Genomic DNA, 24,753 nt, shown 5'->3' with positions numbered 1-24,753 from the left:
GCCGCACACCCGGCCCCGGTGCTCGGCCTCTCGTGTGGGTGAGGGTGTGACACTGGTCGGAAATGCTCCGCTCCGGGGCCGCAGAGCCGCCCACGGCTGGGGCCGCGGGTCTGTCCCGGGCCATCGGGTCGGAGGCGGGGGGTCCATGGGAGCCCTGCGGACACACGCGGGGCTGGGCCCGGCTGGCCCCGCTCCGCTGCCCCCGCGGTGCTGCTGAGGAGAGCTCCGGCAGGGAGAGAGGATAAACCAGCTTCTCCCGAGTCCATGAGAGGTTCGGTGCCAAGCAAAGCAAGATTTGGGTCTGCATCACTCAACCTCAGGTCACAGCCTCCTGCCCAGGCTGCGTTCACCTTGCACAGGTGTCCTGTGAGCAGAGGGGTCACTGCAGCCCCCTGGTCTGTCCCCAGCTGGCAAGAAGCTGGCACGGACCTGGGGCCAGATTTTGTGCAAGCTGCCATCGTCCCTCTGGCTTGGCAGGGATTTGTGCAAACTCCCTGGGGACCTGAACTTCAAACAAAAGCAGGAAGCATTATAAAGGATTAAGAATACCTATGCATTTGATGCTATTTTACAGCAGTAGTATTTTAACAATACAGACTTAATTTGTTCGCCAAAGGTAAAACGTGATTGAAATAGATCTGAGAAGGGGTTAATCTAGGCTGGCTCTGCTGGGTGCTCTGGTTTACAAGTGTCAGAACAGCACCCACAGACCCCTTCAGGGTCAGCAGGCCTGGCAGTGCCAGCACTCCTGGAAGCCAGGCAGGTACTTGCTGACAGTTTAAGCAAGCGAGTTCATGCATTTAAGGGCTGATGGGCTTAAATGAGCCCAGACATCTCAACTTTCCCTACAAAACCCAAAACTGGGAACCACAGGGTGAGTTGCTGTGGGGAGCACCACCTACCTGTATCCTGTGAACGTTTTTTCCTTGAAGCTAATCTGTTTGCTGCATATTGTGGGGATAAAAAAGAAAAGGGTAGCTGAGACCTGAGTTTCTCATCTGCTACCCCTTGCTGAGTATGTGCTTTCAGGGAGCATCCCATGGGGTGGGATAATGAGCACTTGGAATTTTATCCTGTTTTTTTCCCACTTGGGAAGTAAAATTGGCCCAAGCCCACTGTCCTCACTGGGGTGGGCTCTGAAGGGGGGCCCAGGCCAGCCTGCAGTGCTCAGAGAGCATGAACCCTGCTTCTGGCTGACCGAAATCCATTCAGCTACTTTATTAACTTTGCCCTTCTGCCTCCCTTCCTGTGCTCAGGCCATGCTCTTCAGCTTTTCCAAGCAACCACCACAGCTAAAAACGCACTCTTGCTGTCTGAGAGATTCAGGATCCTTCTTAATGGCTCCAAAGGCTTTAAAGAAATCATAAAATGAAAGGAGCTGAACACGTGAGATCTCACGTAAGGCCTTTGCCTGGTTTGGCATTTTGGCAAACGTGTATCAGAGTGAGTATTAAAAGCAGCTAAAAGGAGAAAAGCAGGGTCCGAGCAGTCAAGGTGATTGTCAGAGAAAATGCTGAGTTCCCAGGAAGGAAGCAGGATGGTGTCACTTGGCTGCTCGAGCCCTGTTGGGTGGAAGGGGGCTGATATGATGGCAGATAAGATAGTAGAGCTGTTGTGCTGCTCACACTCAGAATAACCAGTTATGCTCCAGAGCCTCATATTCTACAAAACTGTGCAGTTGTGTTCCTCTCTGTGTTATGCTTTCTACCTTGCTGCTCCATACTTTCTTCATGGTTTTCAACTCTTTCCCTGCTTTGAGGATCTCTGGATGCACAGGTTTGCATTTCAGTGAGACCTGTGATGCTGAGATAATGCTGTGACTCTGAGACCTGGGGTTTCCAAAGCAAGAGGGAATGCCATGAATTTCAGAGAAAGAGACTTGGCCCATGCTTCAGTGCTGGTCTAGGAAGGGGAAGATTTGCTTCTAAAAATCCCTTGTTTGGTCATGAGAGGGCTGAAAAAATATGTCATGGTGGTGGTTTTGTTTGTGCAGAAATCTCAAAGATGGCTACAATGCATTTTGGAAGATGGATAAAAAAGGTCTGATGCTCTGAACCTCAGCCTTCTTTCCAGGTGCTTATTATTCTGCATTGTAGTTCACAGGGAAGGTTGATCAAAATGTACTTTTCCCTTTTTATATCAGACGTGCAAATGCAGTTTCTACAAACTGGAGTCACAGTTATAAAATGTTTTTATTTCCAAACTGTAACATCTCATCACAGGCAAGGACCACTGTCATTAAGCTGCTGATTTCTACTCTAGGCCTTGTGTTGCACTATCAGTAAAAAATGGATATGTGGGGCTGTTTTCTGTTCAGAGCTTCTGCTTGCAAAGAGGTTTTTTCCCCCACAGTTTGAGAAATCTGTCTCAGCTTTTTGAATACCAGTGCAGCAGTACTAGAAAATTCCCTTGCATTTTTATTACTCAGGGTAGCAAAACCTCACTGTAGGAAAAAAGGCCTTTTTTGCCCCCAAAGCTTTGATCTGGCATCTTTAACTCTTGAAAAGTATCACTCAGCTTCTTAGGATTGATCAAAGAAAACTGTGTAAAACAACCGGCCAACAGATTTTCCTTGTTTTTTGTGTTCAAATTCAAAATTGGGTGAAATTTCAAGTCTGAATTTTTTTTTTCCCTCCTCTGTGGTCCGGTTGCATTGGTTTGATTTGTTAAATAGATCCTAATGTGTGTCTGTGCCTCTTCTGTTTGTCTGCTCCGGTTCCAGAGCTGTGGCACTGCATCCCAGAAGAACTCCTCGTGCAAACCTTCTGTTCTCTTCTGGAGGTGGATGCCCAGTGCAGACCATGGGCTGCAGCCGTTCCTCCCCGCTCTGCTGGCCCCTGCACAGAGCTCAGGTGAGAGCAGTGGGTTTTCATACCCCAGCATCTTTGCAGGAAGAACCAGGTCATTGTTTCCAGTGCATATCAAACCACACACACCACTCTGCTATGACATTACTGACATTGTGACTTCTATGTGTGATGATGTTATCTTGCATGACTGGCACCTGCTTATATAACAGAGAAATTTGTGTTTATGCTGAGCTTTTTCAGTTGCTGCTGATGATTCGGGCTCTAGGGGAAATGTTACATTCTTAGGTATCTTGTTCCAAGTTGCCTTTTGAAAATGGCAAAGAAAAGTTAATGAATTGTTATCCTTATCCTGTATCTTGCTTATCTAATGGGTCCTTCTGGTGACTGATTCTTCTCACCTCCTGACTCCTTTGGTGTTTGGTCTTAAGGGACTCTGCAGGCATCAGGTGAGAAGAACTCTCTTTCATTTTTTAGCAGGAATGTCAAGCTTAGCCTTTGCAAGTTTTTGCTAAGGACCTCAGGAAAACTTAATTTTGATTTTACATTTTATTATGTTATTTGAAGAGCAGTTTCTGAGCAGAAATGATCCTGGCATTAAGCTACACTGCGAGCATGTATTTAGAGCTACCTAAAGCATTTATATTAATAATAAAAGCATATTAGATTCTATATGTAGCTGTTTTTAGCACCCTCTCTTCTCACCCAAGAGACAGATAATTTCTCTTGACAAATAATATGGGATCTGTGGCCAAACCAGCTTAAAATTTTGACAGCCCTGAGGCTTGGCCAGCCCTTGTTCGTCCATGCCAGCCAAAGCTTAGGACAGGAAAATTCCAAAATAACAATCCGGATGCCTTCACAAACCTGGCATTGCCTGGGCATCCCCCGGGCTCTGGGCAGGTGGGTTCCCTGCGGTGACTTTGCTCCCCTGCCAGCAGAAGGTGCCCAGCACGTGCCCCCTGTGCATGACGCTGCGTGTTTATTCACCGCGCCGAGATCGGCTGCAGTGCACTTTCATTCTGTGCTTTGTTCTCTGGGCTGGTGATGCCATCGCTTTGTGCTGAGTTTTGAAGAGTGGGAGCAGCACTGCTGATGTGACTCCCTGGACGCCGACTTTCCACTGGCCTGGGATAAAATTGGGTGGCTCAGTCCGTGCGGGACGCAGGCGCGTGCGGGGAGGCAGGCGCGCCACAGCCATGGGGTTAGTGGGGCTGGGGCACTGAGGAGCTATGCAGGATTCCCCCAGCTCTCTGGTGATGGATGGGTACTCCAGCAATGTCCCAGCCTTCCTAACGAAACTTTGGACGCTGGTGGAAGATCCTGAAACAAACCATCTCATCTGCTGGAGTTCTGTGAGTACAGGGAATATGGGGTGTCACTGACGCCTGCAACACCAGGGAGAGCCCAAGCAGTGCCTGGCCCAGCAGTGCCTGGCCCAGCAGTGCCTGGCCCAGCAGCTGCCCCTTGCTGTGCAGGTGCTGCCCAGCTCACTGGGAGAGAGCAAGGCAGTTCATTTAGGGTCCTTCTGGCTGTACTTGCTATTATTTGCCTGCAATATTGTGACTTTTCTATTTCAAAGGGACAATGGTTTTGGAGTGGTTTAATAATAATATTTATACACTTCACTTGAAACATTTTAAAAGGTGTCCAATACTCTCATTCTAAAAATTCTGACTCTTTGAGAGAGAGGTTTTTCACCTTGTTTGAATCTGCTGCTCCCTAAAATTTTCTACAGAAGGTGCAAAGAACTTGGAAAAATTCAATGCTGTTTGTATTATTTCACGTGTGTTTCTTAGCAGCCTTTCACAAATGTCTTGGGAGAAGGCAGCAGATAAATAGTATTCAGATCTCAGACTCAAACCTAGAGCTTAAACAGATCTCAGACTGGCACCCTAAATTTTGTAAGTGCATTACTTGATTTTTCAATGAGCCTGTGTGATGGTCATGGTGACGTGTATATATTGTCTGTACAGCTTCATAGGGATAGATTGCTTTACTTTGGCTTTTTATATGTCACTGAGGCATTACTATACTAAATGCAGTCACGGAATTAAAATTATTTCTTTGTTCCCTCCAGACAGCACTTTGATATCACCACATTGTGCTTTTGACCTGGCTGAGACTTGCTGCAAATAACATGATTTGTTTTCAGTATGGAGTTATCAGATGAGCTGTGTGCATAAACTTGTTCTCCAATGTGAAGAACCTATAACAAAATCAGATGTAAAGGGGAGGGGTAAAAAAAGGTCTAAAGCAGCCTTTCTGTCCTATGTTTGTGTCCAGTAGACTTTTCAGTCAAAACTTGAGATATGATTTGAGCTGCATTGTTGTCTATGCTTTGATGCTGGTATTACATGGTCATACCTCTGAAAACCACCAAGTTTTGGTATTGTGTGTTTTAAATAAGGATTTTCAAACTGAGAATGATTTTCTAATCTGTACAAATACTCCCCTCTCTGTTACACTTAGAACATTGTTATTTTTGACTGACCACCACCATGCCCTGCTTTGCTGCAATCTAACATAGGCTACAACTTCACTCTTGGAGGTTTTGGTAAGGCTCTTAGATGTTTAAATTTCCCATTGTTTCAGGTTCCCATGTTTCCCATGTCCCTCATCTTCTATACATCAGTGATATTGGAGCTGAGAGATTGTGTGCATGCCTAAGATTTCTGGATGTAATCAGAACTTGTAGAAAATAGGACTTAGAAGGACCTCTGAACTGTTTCTTAGCGTGAAGAAGAGATGGAGAGGAATTGTAGTAATGGTTTAGATACACACTAAAGGCTGTTAGGTGGAAAGGAAAAGTCTGCTCTCTGTGTCTGTGGTAGATAGGACAAGAAGTAATTCAATTAACTCTTTAAATGGAAGATGCAGTTAGGAAGAACTCCTGGCAAATTCCTGGAGTAGCACTTGTCTGGTTAGAGCACCGGGTGTCTGTCATGGTGAGACTGTCAAAAGCAGTTAAGAGAAGCATCTGCCACGATTGTCATGCTGCAGAGTCAGTTTTGCTTTGGGCAGAGAAGACTTTCAAAGGTTCTCCCACAATCTGGCACATGCTCAGTTCATTGTGAACACACAGTAACTCTGAAGTCTCTTTGCTGTAGGAACCTTTTTGGATGTGCCAGCTTCTGAGAACACTGTGGCCCTGAATTCACAGGAATGACCTCTCAAGAGAGGCTATAATGAGATACTGAGGTACTGAAAACCCTTGTGCTCCTCATTTTCCATCAGTGGGTCCAGCTGGGATGCACAGCTGTATCCTTAATCAACCTTTGGTCCTGCTGCATGGAGTAAGCTCTTATTCAACACTGTCCTCTGTCACAGCCCAGCCCTCTGTGAGAGATCCCCCCGAGCTGCCACACCACTGACTGCTGGTGCTAACACAGAACTCAGCAGGAGCATGACTCTGGGGTGCTGGGCTGCCAACACTGTGCAGACCTTGGTGTCTTTAGGTAGCTGTCCCTCAAAACTCAGCTGAGCTGGGAGGTCCCTCATATCTGCTGGTGTCTTTGCACTGCCAGAGCTGGCAGCAGGTAGAAGGCCAGGCAGGGAAAGCACGTGGCCTGCAGTGTGTCTGGCAGCACTCCCAGGCAGTTTGCCTTGGTTTGCAGTCATGGATCTTTACAGTGCAGCCCCAGACACAGATCCTTTGTCTGGTTAACATGTGTGTTGCTAGTTTGGGTGGCAAAGCATGACTGTCAACTTTTTGTGGGTTGCCCTTGTGGCTGTGTTCTTTTAAAAATAATCAAGAAAAGGTGCACAGAGCTTCTGGATTCGCGTGGTGTCTCCAGAGACGATTTGTTTCTTGCCTTGCTGTGTTTCTTGTGCCATGTCTCCAAGCAGTGCTCCCACTGGGACTGCTGTGCTCTGCAGCAGACGGGTCAGAGTTAGAGCTGAACAAGCAGATCGAGGAGTTATAATGGCAATTCCTACTTTCCAGGGCCTTTTTAAGATTCCAGAGTCTTTCTGTGAGGTCCACACAAGGGGGGATGATCACAGACTCCCAGCTATTTGGACACAAGTCAGTGGTTTCTTTCTCATGTCCACACCTCACAACTTAGCACTGGCAGAGCTTGGTGGGAAAAGGTCAAACCTGCAGCTGTAGAGGACTGTGCAGTTCTGTACCAGAACTGAAAGGAGCACCTCTGTCACCGAGGGCTGTTGTCACTCTTCTTAGCTTCCAGGTGACAACTCAGAGAGCATGACTCCCCTGCTGTAGGACTCCTCCTGGGCCCCTCTCGTGGTCAGGGATGCTGCTCTGACTTGGCCTTTGTCCTTGTCTCCTTTGCAGAATGGCACCAGCTTCCACGTGTTCGACCAAGGACGCTTTGCCAAGGAGGTGCTGCCCAAGTACTTCAAGCACAACAACATGGCCAGCTTTGTGCGGCAGCTGAACATGTGTGAGTGCCACAGGGGCCCTGCAGGCAGGGGGGAGCCACAGGGGCTGTGGGTGGGGCAGGAGACACGGCAGAGAGCTGTGGAGGGAAAGCTGAGGTCATTGACCTTGAATTCCAGCATGAAATTTCTGTTAGATTACATTTTAAGATCTGAGCTAAGAACTTTCAGCCATCAGGTGTTCTGCTTCTCTTGCATCAGTTTGATGACCTATTATTATTTATTTTTCACTTTATTCTGTATGGAGCTTTTCCAGCAGCCTGATACTGCGACACCTCCCTGAGGAACTGCTGCTTTTGAGGGTTGTGTGCCCAGAGCTTTTCCATTTCACGAGCTATATCTCTGAACTAATAGTGGGCAGTACTTCTCCCTGCAAACCTGGCCTTGCTGATCAGATATTTTCACTCCTTAAAGGAATTTTAGGTAGAGTTTTCAGCTACTTCTACACCGTGATTGTATTATACACAACTATTTTCTGGTAGTTCTTGGAATTTTTTCAGTGAGTAATTCACAAAGTTCCTCAGTCAAGTTTTAACTTTGCTATTTCACTGTGCAGTAGCATTATTGCAAGTTGTAGGCCAGTCTTTAAATACAGTTTAGAAACCTTTCCAGGATTTCAGAGAAATACTCAAAGCAGATTTCCAAATGTGCATGTGACTCTTTTTTCCTAAAGTGGCACCTGATGATGGGCTGTGCCTTTGAAAAACCTTTCCCTGAATCCCTTTGGCTTGCAAATTGAACTGGAAATTCCCTAAAAGCTGGCATTTTGGCTCCTGGTTGACCAAGGTGCCCATGGTGGCAAGGCTTTCATGGCAGGGGCTGTCAGCAGGGGTGGCTGTCAGCAGTGGGATGCACAGGGCTCTCCCTCATTTGGGGTCCTTGTGGATATGGCCCCAAAACATGCTGAGCTGTGGTGAGGGGCACAACTGTGCCCTGAGCACCAGCAGCTCCAGAAGTGTGGAGGGTGACCAGAAATGTCCTCAGAAGGGATGGTGTGTGAGGCAGAGGGAGTGCCAGGGCCTGGTGGCCCTTCAGCCTGTCCTCTCTGTGCAGATGGCTTCAGGAAGGTGGTGAACATCGAGCAGGGGGGGCTCGTCAAGCCCGAGCGGGACGACACCGAGTTCCAGCACCTCTGCTTCCTGCAGGGCCACGAGCACCTCCTGGAGCACATCAAGAGGAAGGTGAGGGGTGCTGGGTGGGCAGGGGGAATGTGCTTCTGGGCAGTGTGACTCAGCATCACCCTGTGCTCTTGGTCCTGCCCTCTCCACATACATGTGCAGCTGGGGCAGGGGTTCTTGGTGTGTAGGGCTTGGCTTTCAGCAGAGCTTTGTCTGTGTTTTTTTGCTCTGTTGCTCAGTATCACAAGACTTTCACATAGTGCTGCATGGCCAGCTTGCTTCCCACTCCTCTGCCTTTGAATTGTTACCCACTTTCCTAGAGAAATATGGCATAACTCCTTCATGGACCCCAGCAGCCATCTCCTTTTCTTACAGAAGTGAGGACCTACTCCTGCCCTCTGTTTTCTGTCTTTTAACCCGTTATAAATGTTCCAAAAGGGCTGTTCTCTTATTGAATTAGCATAGGAACTTCAGGAAAGAGACTCCAGCAAAAGCCTTTTAGTGTAATATGTCAGTTTGAAGCATTACCTCAGACTCATCCCTGCAAAACACGAGGCTGGATTGGGTATCTCTGTAGAATAGAAAGATTAAATCAAACAGTCTAGTTCAGTTCCTCCCTGGTCCTCAAAATACTTTTGTTTTCCTCCCAGGCTGATTTGAAATAGGTTCCCACTCTGGCAGGGAATGTTCTTCTGCCAGCAGATGTTCTGTATGAATAGATTTGCCCTGCACTTTGCTCTATTTTATCCCTGTGGCCCTTGCACTAGTACTGTGAGGACAGTTCAGACTCTTGTGCACATTGCCTGTCCTCGTATTTCAGCCCCGTGCTGAAATTTCAGCTGGTGACAGTCCTGCCCCTGAGCCACCACAGGGCTCTCTCTGTCCATGGCCCTTCTTGCACCAGTAAAATCCCCCTGTGATCTTTTCCTCCTCAGGTGTCAGTAGTGAAAAGTGAGGAGACCAAGATGCGGCAGGAGGACCTCAGCAGGTTGCTATACGAGGTACAGATACTGAGGAGTCAACAGGAGAACATGGAGTGTCAAGTGCAGGACATGAAGCAGTGAGTTGAATCCTCCTCAGGCTGCTCCTTACGGGCATTTGCTTCTCTGGAGTTGTGGATTGTGGGGAATGGTTGGAAGGAGGAGCCTCACACACCTCCCTCCCAGAGAGCACGTGGTGAGCCAGGGGCTGATCACAGGGACTAGATCTGTTCAGACAGCTACATGTGGAATTTCTGTGCACACCTGATCTACAAAATATGAATTAATGCTCAGCCTCTCTGTCTTTATGTTTTCCCTTTACAGATGAGGAGGGCGCCAAGGAGGTCATGTAGGAAATATGTGTATAACCTGGGGACTTAACTCAGATAACTATTTCCTCAAGATAGAAAGGATGGTAGAGATGTAACTGTGTCACGTCTAGAAGAGTTCTTGGCAGAGATGTGGTAGAGTCCATTCCAGCTATTAAAAAAAATAAAAATATAACTCTCTGGCATCCTCCACCTCCAACATTTATCTGCTTTACTGACCTAAAAAATGTAGTACCTTATAATATATAATACAAGAGCTGCTGTAGTGTTTAGTCTGTGAACTCATCTCTGAAGACTGTGTCTTCTGCCACGGCCAGAACTGTTGTGTAAGAGCAAACCAAGCAGATGCAATGCTTCCTGCATGTGGCTCCCAGACCTCCTGTGTCTGAGACTCTGGGATCTTCTGAGTCAGACATGGTCACTAGAAGCTTAGTAAATGGATAAGGTTTTATAAATCATGTATTTGAAGAGGTTTTTATTTGCCTCCAGATTTTATTAATCTTTGCAGAGATCTTTGTTTAAAAAGCACTTGAATAATCAAAAAGACCCAAAACCTTTCCCTTATAATGGGAGCTGATATTCATACTGCACCAGATGACACTGCCATCCTGGGAAACTTCATTCCAGCCCAGCATCTTACGTGCAATGGATAAATATTTTTATCCTGCATTATTTTTTAATGACTCCCACACTTAGCACATGCATGAGATGACACTGTGAAATCCAGGTACAGTGGCAATGAGTTCATAGGCTTGAATTTGTTTTAATTTTTAAGGAATTCCAGTATCATTTATTTGGCCTTGATTTTAATTTATTCTCCCTTCTGATTTACTTGCTCCCTCCCTCCATCTGGCAAAAGGCAAAATTGCATTCAAATGATGAGAAGAATACAGTTTTTATAAACTATGACAGAGGAGAAATCCCAGGCTGAAAGCAAGTTAAGGAATTTACCCTGGTGAAGAAGCATTAGGACATAACTCCAGGACGAGCTGTCAGACTAAGGAATGCTGCTTTTGCTGGAAATCCTGTCAGTGCCAGCACAGAAAGTTCACTGCAGGGGTTCTGGCTGTACAAGCTGCTCTGCTGTGCTCTTTCTAGCCCTGGACCTTGTCTTCCCAGTTCTAGCATCCACACTGGAAAGACTGAAAAGCAAAAGGATTTATCAGTTTCACCTGTACGATGGGTTTTGCTGGCCTGGCAGTTTGGGTACCTCCATATACTCTAAGGATAAATTGACTGGCAAAACCCTTTGCAGCGTGGACTTGGCTGGCATCCAGATTTGGAGACAGCACAGTAAATAAATTCTGCATCTCCCCCTCCCTCTTACTGGGGCTGGCTGTTAAAGGAGGCCTGTAAGCTCTCCTCTTCTGTCTGCTGCTTCATTTGCAGACAGAAAACAAATTCTCTCTGTGCAGCGTGAGCACAGGTCTGTGCTGGGTTAAATCCATCACTCCCACTAATCAAATCATTACAGTCCTCCTGGTTCAAGGCTCTGAGGGGCAGAAGCACCTCTTTAGCCTCCAGTCACTCCAAATGTGCCTTTGTAGCCCCATGTGTAGGAGGTTTCAGCAGGTAGAATACACAGGGTCTCTCTATCCATAGGATCTCGTTGTCTTTGGGAGCAGTGGGGCAGTTGTAGAGAGGTTGGACTTTCTTGGCTCTTGTGGAAGGATAGTCTGGGTGATCCGAATCATTCACAGTCACAAATCAGGCCTTGCTGAAATTCTGAGTTTGGCCCAAATGTTCCACAAAAACTAAATGTTCTTTGTTACCTTCCCCTATAAACGTTGGCATTTCCTTGTTTGTTTTTCGCTTTGGTCTATAGTTCTTTTGAGGTCAAAGAAGAACAAGGAAGGCAATTGTGTGACCCTGTTTGGGACACCTGACAAGAGCCAAGCACAACAGGAGCCCCAGAGTGAGGCAGACTTTGCACAGATGGGTCATGGCAGCACCATGGGCTGTTGGGACGTTTCTGTGCTCACAGAAAATTTCTGTTTCCCTTCCAGGCAAAACGAAGTCCTTTGGCGGGAGGTTGTTTCTCTCCGGCAGAACCACTCCCAGCAACAGAAAGTGATCAACAAGGTAGTGGTGACAGAGACTCCAACCTCACCTGTCCTGCCTGCCCCACGTCCTCCTCTGATGCTTTTCTCCTGCCCCATAATCTCCACGCCCTGATATCGCAGTGTATTTATTGTCCCTTTCTTTCAAGTTGTGTTATGCTTTTATGTGTCCTGTGGAAAGTGGTCATTAACAAAGCATAGACTCTGCCCTAGAGCAAAAGATTTTCATTTCCCTGTCAGTCCTTGCTGTGGTATTAGAAACCCCTTTTATGTTGAAGTCCTGAGCAAGAGAGCACAGCTGTCACTAATTGCCCTATGTTAGCTGTGTTCTGGTTGTACCAATGCCTTTGAGCTTCCCAAATCTTTCCTCTTTCCTTTGTGCAAGACAGAAGCCCCCTTCCTGCCAGCAGGAAGCTGCAGGTGGCACATTGGCCAACCATTCCCCCACTGGGACTATTACATTTTCTGGTGTGACAGGTATAGTCAAGGAATTACTGTACAACCTTTTAGATTGTGGAGCCATCTCCCTTAAAATCTGGCATGACCAGTGTAGAAAAGGCCTGTCCAGTGATTCTTGGACGGTGCTGACGTGACTGAGCACGTCACATTTCCCAGGGCCCGAGAGCCATGTTCTGACCCTCACGTGGCATCACTGAGTCACAGGACTGGACAGAAATGCACGAGGCTATCAAAGCCTTCCTCCAGCTCTGAGGCTGGACCAGCCACACAGCTCATTGTAGAGAGGCTTTTATGCAACTCTATTTTGTTATATTGAGCAGTGAGTAAGAGCCAGCTGTGATATATAATAATAATGCTCTCTTTGTTTGGAGGTCAAAGCAGAGCATTAAGTTCAAGCTGACCTGGGAATATGTTGTTAAGTGATTCCTCTACAAAGCCATTCTGCCTCCTTTTTAGTGTCCTGTTTTCACAGGAGTGAAAAACTCAACTGAAAAGAGCTCAGACCTCCATGCAGGGTCTCCCCTTGTGAGCTGCCTCTTTCACGTGCAAAAGCTTTGTCAGACTTTACAGCGCCTCTTATAAACATCTCTGAAGACTTTAACAGAGTCCAAGTCTAATTCAGGCCCAGGAATGTTTGCATGTGCACTTCACAGGCGTATTCCCAGGTGTGATAGGACCATCTGGAGTTCTGCATGCACAGAAGGGGTGAGAGAAAGCCCTGAGCACATGGATCCAGCAGCCTTTGCACAAAGCAGGCACTGGGCTGTGTCCCTTGAAAGCCAGGCAGGCTGTTTGAGTCCTTGGACAGGTTATTTCTGTTTCAGGCTCCAGTGTCTCGTGCAATTTGGCTCCTGTATCTCATGGCTGCTCCCAGCTTTGGGGTGCTGCTGGGAGGGAGGGACGTGTGAGACAAGAATGGCTGCGGGAGCAGGGAGTGCTGAATCACTCTGCTGATTAACACCGGATTTTGATCTCTCCTGACAGCTGATTCAGTTTCTGTTTGGCCAGCTGCAATCCAGCCCCAGCAGCACTGGGATAAAGAGGAAGCTGTAAGTACCCTTGTGTGGGTGCATAATGTGCCCCTCGCTAAAAGCACAAGCTCAGCTCGCCCGGGCAGGCGGTCACCGGACCAGGGCTCCATGGGATGGGCAGTGAAAGGGCTGAACTGCCGAGTCAGACCTGCTGACAGGCCCCATTCACTGCTCTTTAGAGAAGCACCGTGTCAGCTCGTGACCTTTATCTGGGGAGCACAGAGCGTGAGGGGAGATGGGAACGCTAACTAGCGGGAGACTGAAGGGCAGGACCCCGCTGCTGGTCCTACACGTTCCAGTTTTGCCACTTGACATCAGTAGGAGCAGGGCTGGGCCCAGCCAGCCCATGGACACCTTTGGTTTGACCCACAGTCACTGAATGTGGTGTGTATCCAACACAGGTTTGGTGGCATGGAACCAACAGAGAGGAAGGTGGGGAAAAATTTTAGCCAAGGGGTGTCTTTAGATAAGCTCTTCCAGGCCAGTGAGTAGAGGAGCTTGAATTAGGAAGCTTAGTGCCTTCTAGGAAAGCAGCCATGCCTTTGGTGCTTGTGGAGAAAAGGAATTTTCTAGGCAGTTTTATAGGGTCATCACAGCAGTGGCAATAGTGGGTGTATAGCAAAATATCCCAGTTCCCTGCTTCTCTGGGACCGTATCACAAAACCAAGCTCTGCCACCCAGGACATTTCATGATGGAAAAGCAGTGCCATTTTGAGGCTCCTTCATATTTTTTTCTTGATTTCAGTCAAGAAAACAGACATTCCCACTACAGGACCAGCCCACAGATCTGTTGCTTCTTGTTAATGACCATCTCTAAAGGCCTAGTCAGGCACTTTTTGAAAGCCCATATGCAATGAGTTCAGGCTGTGCTCTGCTTTGTGTCTTCCTCTGCTTTATGACTTACCTAGTGGGTGGCAAAGGTTCCTCTTATGAAATGCTGTGTATGGGGATGCAGTTTTGCCAGAGGGGCTCTGAGTGTGAGGGAGCTGTAAGAATACAGATTCCCAGTACTGCACTAATCATATCCAGTAAAACAAGCTGAGGATCCAGCCTAGAGCTTGAAACCACTAGGAGCTAGAGGTATGAACTGAATTTGTTATTTTACTGGCATCTTTCAAATAAGATCCAGAAAATCTGCACCATCCTTTCTCTATATGGTAATGTTCTTTTTTAATGGTGACCTCCTACAAAACTTTTCCCTTTCCTGTCTGTAACACTGGACAAGAAAGACCCTCACAGCTGAGGAAAGACAGAGCACCCAGGGGAAAAGAGCCCTTGGCTGAGAGGCATTTCTTGTATGAGCAACCAGGAGCCAGTCAGTATGTGCTGGAAAACAAACCTGCTTCTCTTCACAGACCTCTGATGCTTGACAATGGGATCTCAACTCCCCCAGTGTCCAAGTTCAGCCGTCACTTGTCTGCAGAGCCCCTGCACGACCCCTATTTCATACAGTCGGTAGGTTGGCACCGGCCCCTGAGCTCTGGGGGGCTGCTGTGGCCAGGGGGGAAATGCTTGAACCAGTAACAGAGATTATGGAGTAAGTAATTTGGCAAGAGTTTGGCAGTGAAGAAGAGATTTGCAAAGCTGAGTGACATTTATAATTTCTTCAGCTCCCCAGTGTCAGGGATGCCTTTGTGTGCTTGTGCTGCCATGTCCATGTGGGAGGCCGTGGGAGTGAGGGGGAAAGGTGGACCCTGTAACCAAACTCTCCCTGGTGTTACCCCAGCCTGGTTCACCTCAGGGGAAAAGAGGAAGAACTGTGTTCTGGAAGTGGGTACTATGACCTTTCTGACCAGAGCCAGATTTTTGTAGCTGCTGAGGGATCCCCCCATCCCCCTGACCCACCAGAGGAGACAACAGACACTTCTGTCCTGCAGTTAAAATACGTGGGCTGGCATGAGACACCCATACTGCCCTGTTGGGCTGGGTTGGATCTTTCCCTCCACAGGAAGCTGAGCAGTCTAGGCAAAATGTCAGACATGGTAAAACCTCCTGGTAGCTGACACTTCAGTCCCAGTGCCTATTTCACACCTGTACCTCTGTGTGGTTGAGGAAAGGTTAGAGGAAATTAAAGTGTTGCAGGGTTGGTGAAAGCGTGGTTGGTTTCTGTACAGGGTGAACTCAAGGTCTCAGTGAGTAAACCCCAACAATGTCAGATAGGGCCTTGGACTTGTTCTGGGGCTCAGAAGGATAAATCTGTATGATTTTTGCTTTCCTTTTAGCCATCAACAGAACCTGCCTCTTGCTTAAACAGCCCTGGAATTGCTGGAGGACCCATCATATCTGACGTTACTGAAGCATCACCATCCAACATAATAAATATGCAGCCCCCTCCTGAAAATGACAGGTAAACATGTTTGTGATTAAAAATGGGGAGAGTCAGGTCTGGACACACTCATGCAACTCTTCACAAGAGTTCTTCATGGCTGTAATTCTACCAGAGTTTCTGTCTGATACACAGATCTCTATAGAGATGGTGGGCTGAAATACTTTTTCCAGTTTGCAAAGTGGGTCAGATTTTCAGAATTAGAGAGGGGTAATAACAGCATAACTTTCAAAACAAAGTCCTGAGTTTCATGTTGAGAGCTTCCACTCTTTGAGAAATATTCTATGTTTCTTTATATTTTGTCCTCAAGACAGGGGCTGTCTCAGACTTAACTAACTAGATACTAACACTTGTTGGGTTTGGAGAGAGAGAGAAATAATGTTTCCTTTTGGCTTTGGCAAAGAAACAATCAAATTGTACATCTTTCTGCTAATGAGAACAGAAAGGCTACATCACAACAACTTCCGATTTTTGACAACTTTTCTGTGAAAAGGCCCCAGTAACTTAAGAACTGAATGCAGAGGTATTTTAATGCTTATCTCTTCCTGCCACAGACATGCAGTGTGTTTAGGGCTAGTAGCAGAATAGCTACAGCTATGTCAGTGGAAAGTAAGTAGACAGATGAATCATGGAAACAGTTTCTGAGGCGTAGAGACAAGGCAGTTATACTCTAGAAATTGCCTGTAAATCTGCCACATAATTGAAACCATAGCCATAAAATTAGCTAGGAGCATGCAAAGAGCCTCAGATTAAAAAAAAAAACCAAAAACAAAACCAACAAAAAGCAACCAACCCTGGAAACCATTTCTAAAGCAGAAAACTTAATTATAACGTTCAAGTTAAGTTACTTATTTCTACTAATTACTGAGTGCCATCTGGTGGCTTCTGATCTGTGCTGTGCCTGCACGAGTTGAGGATCTGAGTCAGCCCTGGCCCTGGTCAGTTCAGGTGTGGCACTTGCTAAATCCACATGAGCTGCTGGTGGGAGCCGAGAATCCACGAGACCAGCAGATGATGAGAAAGGGCTGTTGAGGAAGGCTCTGCAGTGTCACACACCATCCTGTGTGTGTGACATGGTGGTGTCTCAGCAAAGCAAGTCTGTGAGTGCTGGGTGATGATAGTTTGTCAGAATGGCTTCCATGCCCTGTGCCTGTTGATCTACGTGCCTTTGTCATTTTGGCTTCAGCTCTGCAGGTTCACAGGGAGCTGTGCAATCTCCTGTAAGTAATGTAGAGTAGACTTGTACATCCAAAATGCTGCTGATAAAAACTTCATTGTTACATGTCCACGTGGGAATAACGTGGAGTGTCTCTCCCACTGGAAGAAGGCAAAACTCCAAATGAGTAAGTCTGACTGGACTGTCAGATCGTGACAGCTTCTGTTCCAAGCCCTGGAGGGCCACGAGATCCTGACCTGTGTCACTGGGATATCTAGAGTGCTTGCCTGTCCAAACCTAACTCCTGCATGGGAAGGTCTTACTGATCCCATTTCTATCTCCAGGGTGGAGACTTTTCTTTTTCAGGAGAACCTCTCTAGCCCATAACCTAACACTCACCTGAGGAGTGATCAACCCATGGAAGTGCATTTCCCTTATTTGCAGAACAATTGAATGGGGCAAATTCATTATAACTGTGGCTGATGAAGTGACTGCAGATATTTCAGCTGAGCACATTTCTAGAGCTTGCTGAGAAGAAAACAAGGCTGCTGGTTCCTTTTGCTCGTGGGGGGAGTGGAAAGCCCTCCTGGGGCAGTCTGAGGGGAAGTGGAAGCAGCCCTTGTGCCGCTGCCCTGCTCAGCAGCAGCAGCCCGTGCAGAGCCGTGTGTGTGGTGCTGAGCCCTGTCTCTGGTGCAGGGAGAAGTGCCTGATGCTGATCAAGGAGGAGCCCGTGAGCCCTGGTGTGAAGGGCACGGCCGAGCCCGACGTGCCCCTGCCCGGCTGCCGGGCCTGCCCCGAGCCCCCGGTGCTGCCTGTTGCCATGGTCCAGTCTGTCCTGGAGGGCAAGGGGGGCTGTGCTGCAGCCCCAGGGACCTCCCAGCCGCCAGAGAGGAGGGGCAGAAGGGCTCTGCTGGACAGGTGAGGCGAGGAGGGACAGCTGTGGCCCTGCCTGTTCCCATGGCTCTGCCTTCCCACTCGCAGGGTGGGGAGGGAGGGAGGGTGACTCCAAGTTGCCAAGTGCAGCCTGGTACCTGTGGCACCTGCTAGAGGAGCCTCGAAGTGCAAGGGGCAGCTCACAGAGCTGGGGGGTCTGTGGGTGACTGCCTGAAGGACCAGCAGAGCTGTCAGAGGATGTGCAGCAGAGCCCTGGGAGCAGGAAGAGGGGGATTTGCCCAAGGCCCAGGTGAAAGCTGGAGCAGCATCTGTGCTGCAGGCTGGCAGGCCACGGGACTGTGCTGCACATCTGCAAGGGGCACCAGCACAGTGCCCCTGGGCTCAGCCACAGGGCAGGCTGGGTGAGCCTCTGCTGCAGCTGTGGCTGAGGCTGAAATCCCAACAGCTCTGAAGTCAAGGCTGAGGGCTCAGGAGACCTCACCAGCAGAAGGAGAGCATGGTGCAGCTTGGTGGATGATGTGGAACTGCAGGTCATTCTTGATGGCAGCTGCAGCACTGTAAGGAAGACCGGGGAGGAATGGTGGGGAACCCAAAACACTCATTAGGGTTATCAGAAAAGCTTCCATTTTCCTTTAGGTCCTTACAGAGAATCAGAATCCTCCTTCTGAATCCACTGGATACTTCAAAACATTTTATTAGAAGCAAAATAATCCTTTTTTTAAAGGTCTGAGTTTAAGAGATTTTTTATAGCTTTTGGGGGGATTAAACCCAGCAGGGCCTCACTGTTGCTGCTTTAGCTGAGTATTTCCAGTAAATGCAGCCTGCAGGCTGAATGCCTGCAGCTAAAGGTCACTCCTTTAAAAAGCATCAGTTAACAGTAATTCTTGGACCAGTAAGGATGGCAATGCAGCCTGTTCTGGTTTCAAGTGCCTCTAAAAGGATTTCCTCTAAGGAAAGGTTTCATTTTCCCAGTCTTGAGGAGGTGCTTACAGACTGTCCATCCCCAAACCACATGTGTCACCCAGGAGAGGGGGAGTCTCACTTGTTTTACCATCAGCTGAGTCCCCTGTGTGCTCTGCTGAGTTGTACTTCTGTGATTAAACCAAGTTACATGGCATAAACCCAGACTGGCAGTGGGCTCTTGGTTTTCAAAATGAGATTCAAACATAAACACCCTGCTGGAATCAGTCCTGCTTTCTATACATATCTGTGCAAATGTCCTTTGTGGCAACATGTCCCGTTGTGTTTTCTCAGAACAGATATTTCAGACCCCTTGGAGGGCACTGACTGGAGCCTGGAGGGGCTGCAGCTGCTGCTGAGGAGCCAGCAGTACGGCCTGGAGCCTGCCAGCCTGCTGGATGTGAGTGCTGCTGCTCGGGGAGGGGCTGTGTCACACAGGGGTTCCCTTGGGCTGCAAATCAGACCATGCTGCTCCTTCTTGTGTGGCATTTTGTCTGCCACGTGCTGCCTGTGGAGTCACAGCCCTGTTTTGACCTGCTCACAAGAACTAGCAAGATCTCAGATTTAAATGATGCTTTTTCTTTTTACGCTGAAAATGAACATGTTTGAACTTTTTGGAGCACAGAACACAGTGCATTTGGTAAAGAAATCAACATAAACCCTGACAAATATTTGTAAAATAGGTTTAATATGACTCTCTAGCTAGTTTTGTAATTACTTTGTGTCGGTTAGTTTATTTTCTGCATCTTAGATACTCCTAGATAGTGTTTGGCTTTTACTGCCTTCCCCTTTGCCCCTTTCCCACTTTCAGGGAAGTGTAGCCAATGTCAAATTCTCTCTCTGCTGAGGAATTTGTCTGTCTCAGTTCTCAGGTCACCTCTCCTTAGAAATGGATGGTGGCTTTTTCTTGGCTATACATGCAGAAGTAGGAAGGTTTGTTTATTTCTCTGTTGTACATATAGTTAGTATATGAAAGGTTTTTGCCAATAATCAAATAACTCTGTCCATAAGGAAAGAATCTGTATGTCAAAGATATGCTCCCTTGAGGAGGTGCTTCAGATTAAGCTTTCATGGATAAACAGGAATGAAAAATCATTTAAAAATCAATCTTATTCTCTTCAAGTCATTTCCCAAGTGTCTGTGATTGATTTTGACTTTACAGGGAGCATTTCTAATGGGCTGCTCTGTCACTGGCTCTGTTGGTTCCTGTTTCTTGTTTCTCATTAGGAAATGTTTCTCATTTTCCTGTTACCCACACACATCTCTCTCTGTGCAACTAACGTCACGAGAGTGAGAATGAATCATGGAACTGTGCCCCAGATCAACAGCTCCTTTTCCAGACTGCTCAGACTTACTGCCATGGAAGCAATGATGCAACAGGAACCTGCCCTCTGCTACTGAGTTTTGGAATGCTTTTGAAGCCCCCATGACTCTGGAGGTGTCCTAGAGCAGTGGAAAACGGCTTTACGTTGCATGTGCAGTGACACAGAGAGCTGCCCTGGTCTGTGACACCCCCGTGGCACTGGTGTCTGTGCTGTCCCTCCAGGCAGCAGGGCCTGGGGGTCTCACAAGTGCCCCCTTAGCCCAGCACACAGGAGCCTTTGCCTGTAGCTTCCCTTGGTGCAGGGCTACAACCCTCCAGCAGACAGTGGAGGATGTGGCTACCTCAAACCATTCCACCCTTCAGAGCCCTAACTGTGTTTGTCTCCCAGCAGGTCTTTAATCCCAATTTATCTCTGAGTGAGTGGAATATGACTGAAATGGAGGCCAGTCTGTCCCCGGTAAGAGATGAGTATTTCTGAGATATGAAAATAATAATCACAGAGGCACAGAACAGCCTGGGTTGGAAGGGACCTGAACCAGCCACGGGACACCAGCCTGGCCACCTCGGGTGACATGAGCCACATTGGCCAGTGCTCCAGGGAGGATTGCACCTCCCTGCACCCTGTCCTGCAGGCAGATCTGCCCTGGAGCCCTGGGTTTGGGGGTTTGGGAGGTGCAGTGAGCTGGGGGACAGGCAGGGCAGGAGGGTGGCTGCTGTTCCTGGGGGTGTGGGGAGCGTGATGAAGCACCGATGCTCCCAGTGGCCTCGTTCTAACGAGCTCCCCTGTCTTTGTATAATTGTACATTGTAGTTTATATTTTTGCATCAAGATGCAGCGACTCACAGTGGATCTGGAGAAGAATGCAACTGAGCTGCCCCCAAAAGTGTTCAACGCCCCGTTTAACAGCACCTGCCCAGGTAGGAGCAGCAGCTGGGAAAGGGATGTCTCTGGGGCGCTCACAGTGTCAGCAGTGGATACCACGTCCAGCACTGACTGTTTGCCAGGGGGGTTGTTATTTTATTCCATGATTGTCAGTCAGCAGTGTTGCCACGGCAGCTGCTGAGCCAGTTACTGCACAGTGGGGAAAGTGTGAGGGATAAACTGAGGTGTAAATGGAATTGAACTGCCCCCGTTTCTGCCATGGGTCCTCTCCAGGTCTGTCAAGCATCTGCTTTCTCTGCCTGTTTGTGGCCTCCTCAGGGCACTGTGGTGATCTCAGGGGGTGGGGTGGTAAGAGCTGCACAGGTCCTGGGTTTCCTCTGGCTCCTGCTGCACAGGAGGTGCCCTGGAAGCTGCTGGCAGCCAGAGGCAAAGGCTGTGTCTCTGTTTCTCCAGACCTTTGAGCAAACCTCAGGGGAACTGTCCAGCTGATCTCCCACTCACTGACTGATGAAGTGTGTCACTGACCTTAGACATGAATCTAGAAGTGTTTTCCTGGTTATGGAATAGTGATATATTTTTATTTTCATGTGTATTCAGCTGGGATGGACTTGAAAGAGAAGTTTTTGTGAGCCCTGGTTGGTGCTGTAGCCACTTTTTGATTTATTGCATGTTGTTCAAGGACTTCCAACCTCAGCATCTTGTATGAGCATCTCAAAGGCATTAAAAAAAAAGCCCAGCTACACCAAGGAGAGTCCTTGAGCATCCCCTGTTTGCAAAGCCTTTGTGGCCCATGCAGTGGTGTGATGCTGGAATAATGGGACAATTGACAGAGGTCTCCTCCTACAAAGAGGAGGGAAACCAGAGAGTTCTTAGTGAAGGAGAAGAGAAGCTGCTCTCATCCACTCCCCAGTGTCTCCAGCCATTTGGTCATCCCTCTTTCACTTCTTGGGAGGCATCTCAGCATCCAGGCAGAACCCACCTGGTGACCTGCAGAGATTCCCATGGATTTTAATGGGCTTCTGAGTGAGTCCAAGTGTGACTCAAGTGTTTCCAAGTGATTTTTGCCTGGCGTGAGGCTCCTCACTGCTCTTGCAATGGGGATTTGTCACTTTTCAGTTCTACATAATAAAGTTGGGTAACTTGCCCTGCAGAAGCTGAGTTTTCTCCTGTGTGTTTGCATTCCCAGGGAAAGATGTCATCCTGGAAAATGCCCAGCAGTTCCTCATCGACCGTCAGTCCATCTTTGGAAACGACCTCCTCAGCTTGCCTGAGAGTTCATCCCTTTATGTTCCACCTGAAAATGTGGCTTCCTACCTGTCCTCTGTGGGGGTCCAAGGGGACATCCCTTTAAACCTGAGCTCTTCAACAGACAACAGCCAGTGATTTTGCTTCCAAGAACCGTCATCTCCCTCCCACCCACCCAAGCATCCACAGGTTTGAATGTAAAGAAACCAAAGTGACTCAGAAACCCACTTTTTGTGCCCTTTTTTTGGAGTAGATGGAAATGGTTGGTTGCTGTTGCATTGCTCTCCCTGCACCTGGTTTTCAGTGTTTTTTAAAACAAAATACTGTTCCTGGTGCTTGCTCCTAGGGGGGGTGAGAACTTGGCAGGATTTTTTTTTTTCTTGAAAATGCTTTTAGAATTTCAAAACTTCTAACAAAATGTAAGTGAAAAGTAGCTTGAAAGTCCATCTGGGACTTCATAAAATAGTGATCCTGACTAGTGTCTGCTACGGCAAACTGTGGGATTTTACAGGGGCAGCACAGATTAGCTAAGATGCCTGACCCTTCTCCATGCTCTTCTTGAAATAGGGAAATCATCTAATGCTCTACAAATACTTTTTTATCCATTTTCTGGGTTTGATGGGATGCACCTGTGCCTCTCCCTTGTCCTCCTAGGGTGAGTAGGAAACAGATCTCTCAGGGTGTGCAGAAGATCATTTTCTGAGTGACCCCCCAGGACGTGTCTCTGGCTCTCAGGGGAGCCACAGACCATCACAGGCCACAAAACATCCCACGCTGAGTTGAGAGCAGTTGTTGTTTGGAATTTGTTTTGCCCCAAATTTCTTTTCTCTTAGATAATGCCTCCATACTTAAAAAAAGGGATAGACTCTTCTGCACACGCAGTTTTTCATGTGCAGAGGGGACTGAGGGAGCACACTCTGGGGTTTGGTGCTGGCAAAGTATTCCACGTCCAGTCCAATGGTTTTTTTTTCCCTTGGCTTTGACCTGTTCTATTTCCTCTGAAGATGTGCCTGTTGGTTTATTGATGTATAAAATCTGATGAAACAGTTCAATTGATTGGATCCCCTTTTTAGAAGGACTCTCAGCTGCTCAGTGTAGGATAGAAGCAGAAGGGTTAGTCCACCACGTCCCACAAACTTTTCTTCTGTCCTTTGTGCATCTGAGACCAGCCTCAAAGGCTGAACTAATCTTCCCCTTCCATGTGGTTTCTGACGACTGAGTTTCTCAACAAAGCAGAGCTTTGTTTTTTATGCTGTAGTTCTAATGAGAACATATTATTTATCTCAATATCCTCTACCTGAGTTGCTTTTCCTTAGGAAAGCTACTCAAATGCAGTAGAACAGACCCAGGAAATTCAATTAACTCAGGCCTCCTAAGGGCTTAGACAGGGAGGTGTAAGCTGTACCAATATCATTTGAAGAAATGCTCTGCCCCCTTTCACTGCCATGACAATTCTAGGTTATAAACCAGATTTCTGAACATCTTGGTCAAGCAGCATCCACACCAAAACACAGTCAATCAATCAGATGAGTGCAGGCTCAAAATCACAATAAGATGAGCATGTTTTAAATGGACCTTCCTGTCACAGCCCTTCCCTCCATCCATTTATCATTATGTGAACAGATGTGTTAGTTCAGAAATGTTCACTTTTGAGCACATTTTCCCCCAGCTGACTCCTGTGTGCTGGGAGCTCTGTCACTGCCTTGGTGGTGCAGTCTGTGCAGGAGCAGGGTGTGAGAGCTTCTGAATTAATCCCAGCCACTGGTTTTGTGTTCAGGACTAAGGGAAAATTCTGGCAGCCCCCATTGGCCTAGTATTTAGATGATGTGCTTGAGTGTATCCTGGAAAAGGTTTTCCTTTTCAAGGGATTTGTGCTCAGAAAGTTCACCTAGATCAGCCCATTTGCCACTATTTTGCCATTTCCAGCAATGGAAAGTCGTTGAGTTGCACTCTGTTTAATTCTTTTCTCATAGATAATTGAAGGCTGTCTGGTGTCTGCTGACACCTGGCAGGGTGTGTTCAAGATTCACATCCCTCTCTGAACTCCCACTCTCTAGGCTGCTGAAATGTTAGCACTGAATGTATTGATCCAGCAAGGTATTGAAGCACATGCTTAACTTCAGCTCCTGAAGCCTTTTTCCAAAGCCTGTGGCGTGCTTGAGGTTGGGTGTGGGTTCAGTGCCCTCCTGGCTGGGGCTGAGCAATGACCCACCTTGGGGAGCTGCCTGTGCAGGGCCGGCTCAGCCCGGCCCAGGGCCCGGCACCGTCCGGGCTGCGGCGTCTCCGTGCAGGGGCAGCCTGAGCTCGTGGGGAGCAGCCTCTCGGGAGGGTCCTCGGGGTTTTCTTTAGGCTTTTTGCTCTACTATAAACATGGGATTGGAGCTTGACAGGGAGAGAGGAACCTCCAGGAAGAGAACTCTGGAGCCACTCCTGTGAAGAGCCAAGCTCGTGTTCCTCGGCTTTTTACACTGTTCATTTTACTCGAAGGTGACGTGCTGAGACTGAGTTTTGCACTATGCTGTACATTTGTAAAGTTTTACAGAAAACACTAATTAAACATGTTTCCTTTTCTCATTTAGTCCTGCTTTGGCGTTTCTCTCACTCCTTTCACCTGCCCCTCACTCCTTTTCTCCTTCCCCAATGCAACTCTCCTGTAAGGTTCAGGGGATTTACCTGTGAGCTCAAACAGGCCCTGCTGGTGGGTTGTGGTCACTGTGAACACACAGGACCTGGGGACACCTCACGTGTAAAATGTGGCAAAGTAAACACAGCTCAGAAAGC

At 47.8% G+C, this 24,753-nt stretch overlaps 2 protein-coding genes across 9 annotated transcripts in view; both read left to right on the top strand.

Annotated features, from left to right (window-relative positions):
• Positions 1-696: 696 nt before the first annotated feature.
• HSF4 (heat shock transcription factor 4) lies at positions 697-22,199 on the top strand. Of its 7 annotated transcripts, none has more exons than XM_032701129.1 (13): positions 697-2,852; positions 7,105-7,213; positions 8,262-8,389; positions 9,262-9,386; positions 11,642-11,717; positions 13,139-13,203; positions 14,541-14,640; positions 15,408-15,532; positions 17,364-17,585; positions 18,816-18,921; positions 20,237-20,302; positions 20,675-20,762; positions 21,914-22,199. In XM_032701129.1, the coding sequence occupies exons 1-13, from the start codon at positions 2,802-2,804 to the stop codon at positions 22,108-22,110; spliced, it is 1,458 nt and encodes a 485-aa protein (XP_032557020.1). In that variant the 5' UTR covers positions 697-2,801; the 3' UTR covers positions 22,111-22,199. The 7 variants fall into 7 exon arrangements, with proteins under 7 accessions (XP_032557020.1, XP_032557018.1, XP_032557024.1 ...); XM_032701127.1 differs by having other exon boundaries at positions 20,234-20,302; XM_032701133.1 differs by having other exon boundaries at positions 20,656-20,762; positions 21,914-22,023.
• The window catches only part of HSDL1 (hydroxysteroid dehydrogenase like 1), a 39,758-nt gene continuing 35,363 nt past the window's right edge, over positions 20,359-24,753 (top strand). For both annotated transcript variants that reach the window (XM_032701146.1, XM_032701140.1), the window contains exon 1: positions 20,359-20,363. The gene's annotated coding sequence lies outside the window, so the exon portion shown is untranslated. The remainder of the gene's footprint in view (positions 20,364-24,753) is intronic.

This window comes from Chiroxiphia lanceolata, chromosome 13 (assembly GCF_009829145.1).
Source record: "Chiroxiphia lanceolata isolate bChiLan1 chromosome 13, bChiLan1.pri, whole genome shotgun sequence".
Lineage (NCBI taxonomy): Eukaryota > Metazoa > Chordata > Aves > Passeriformes > Pipridae > Chiroxiphia > Chiroxiphia lanceolata.
The sequence above is the reverse complement of the archived record's forward strand: the minus strand, read 5'-3'. Positions and strand labels throughout refer to the sequence as shown.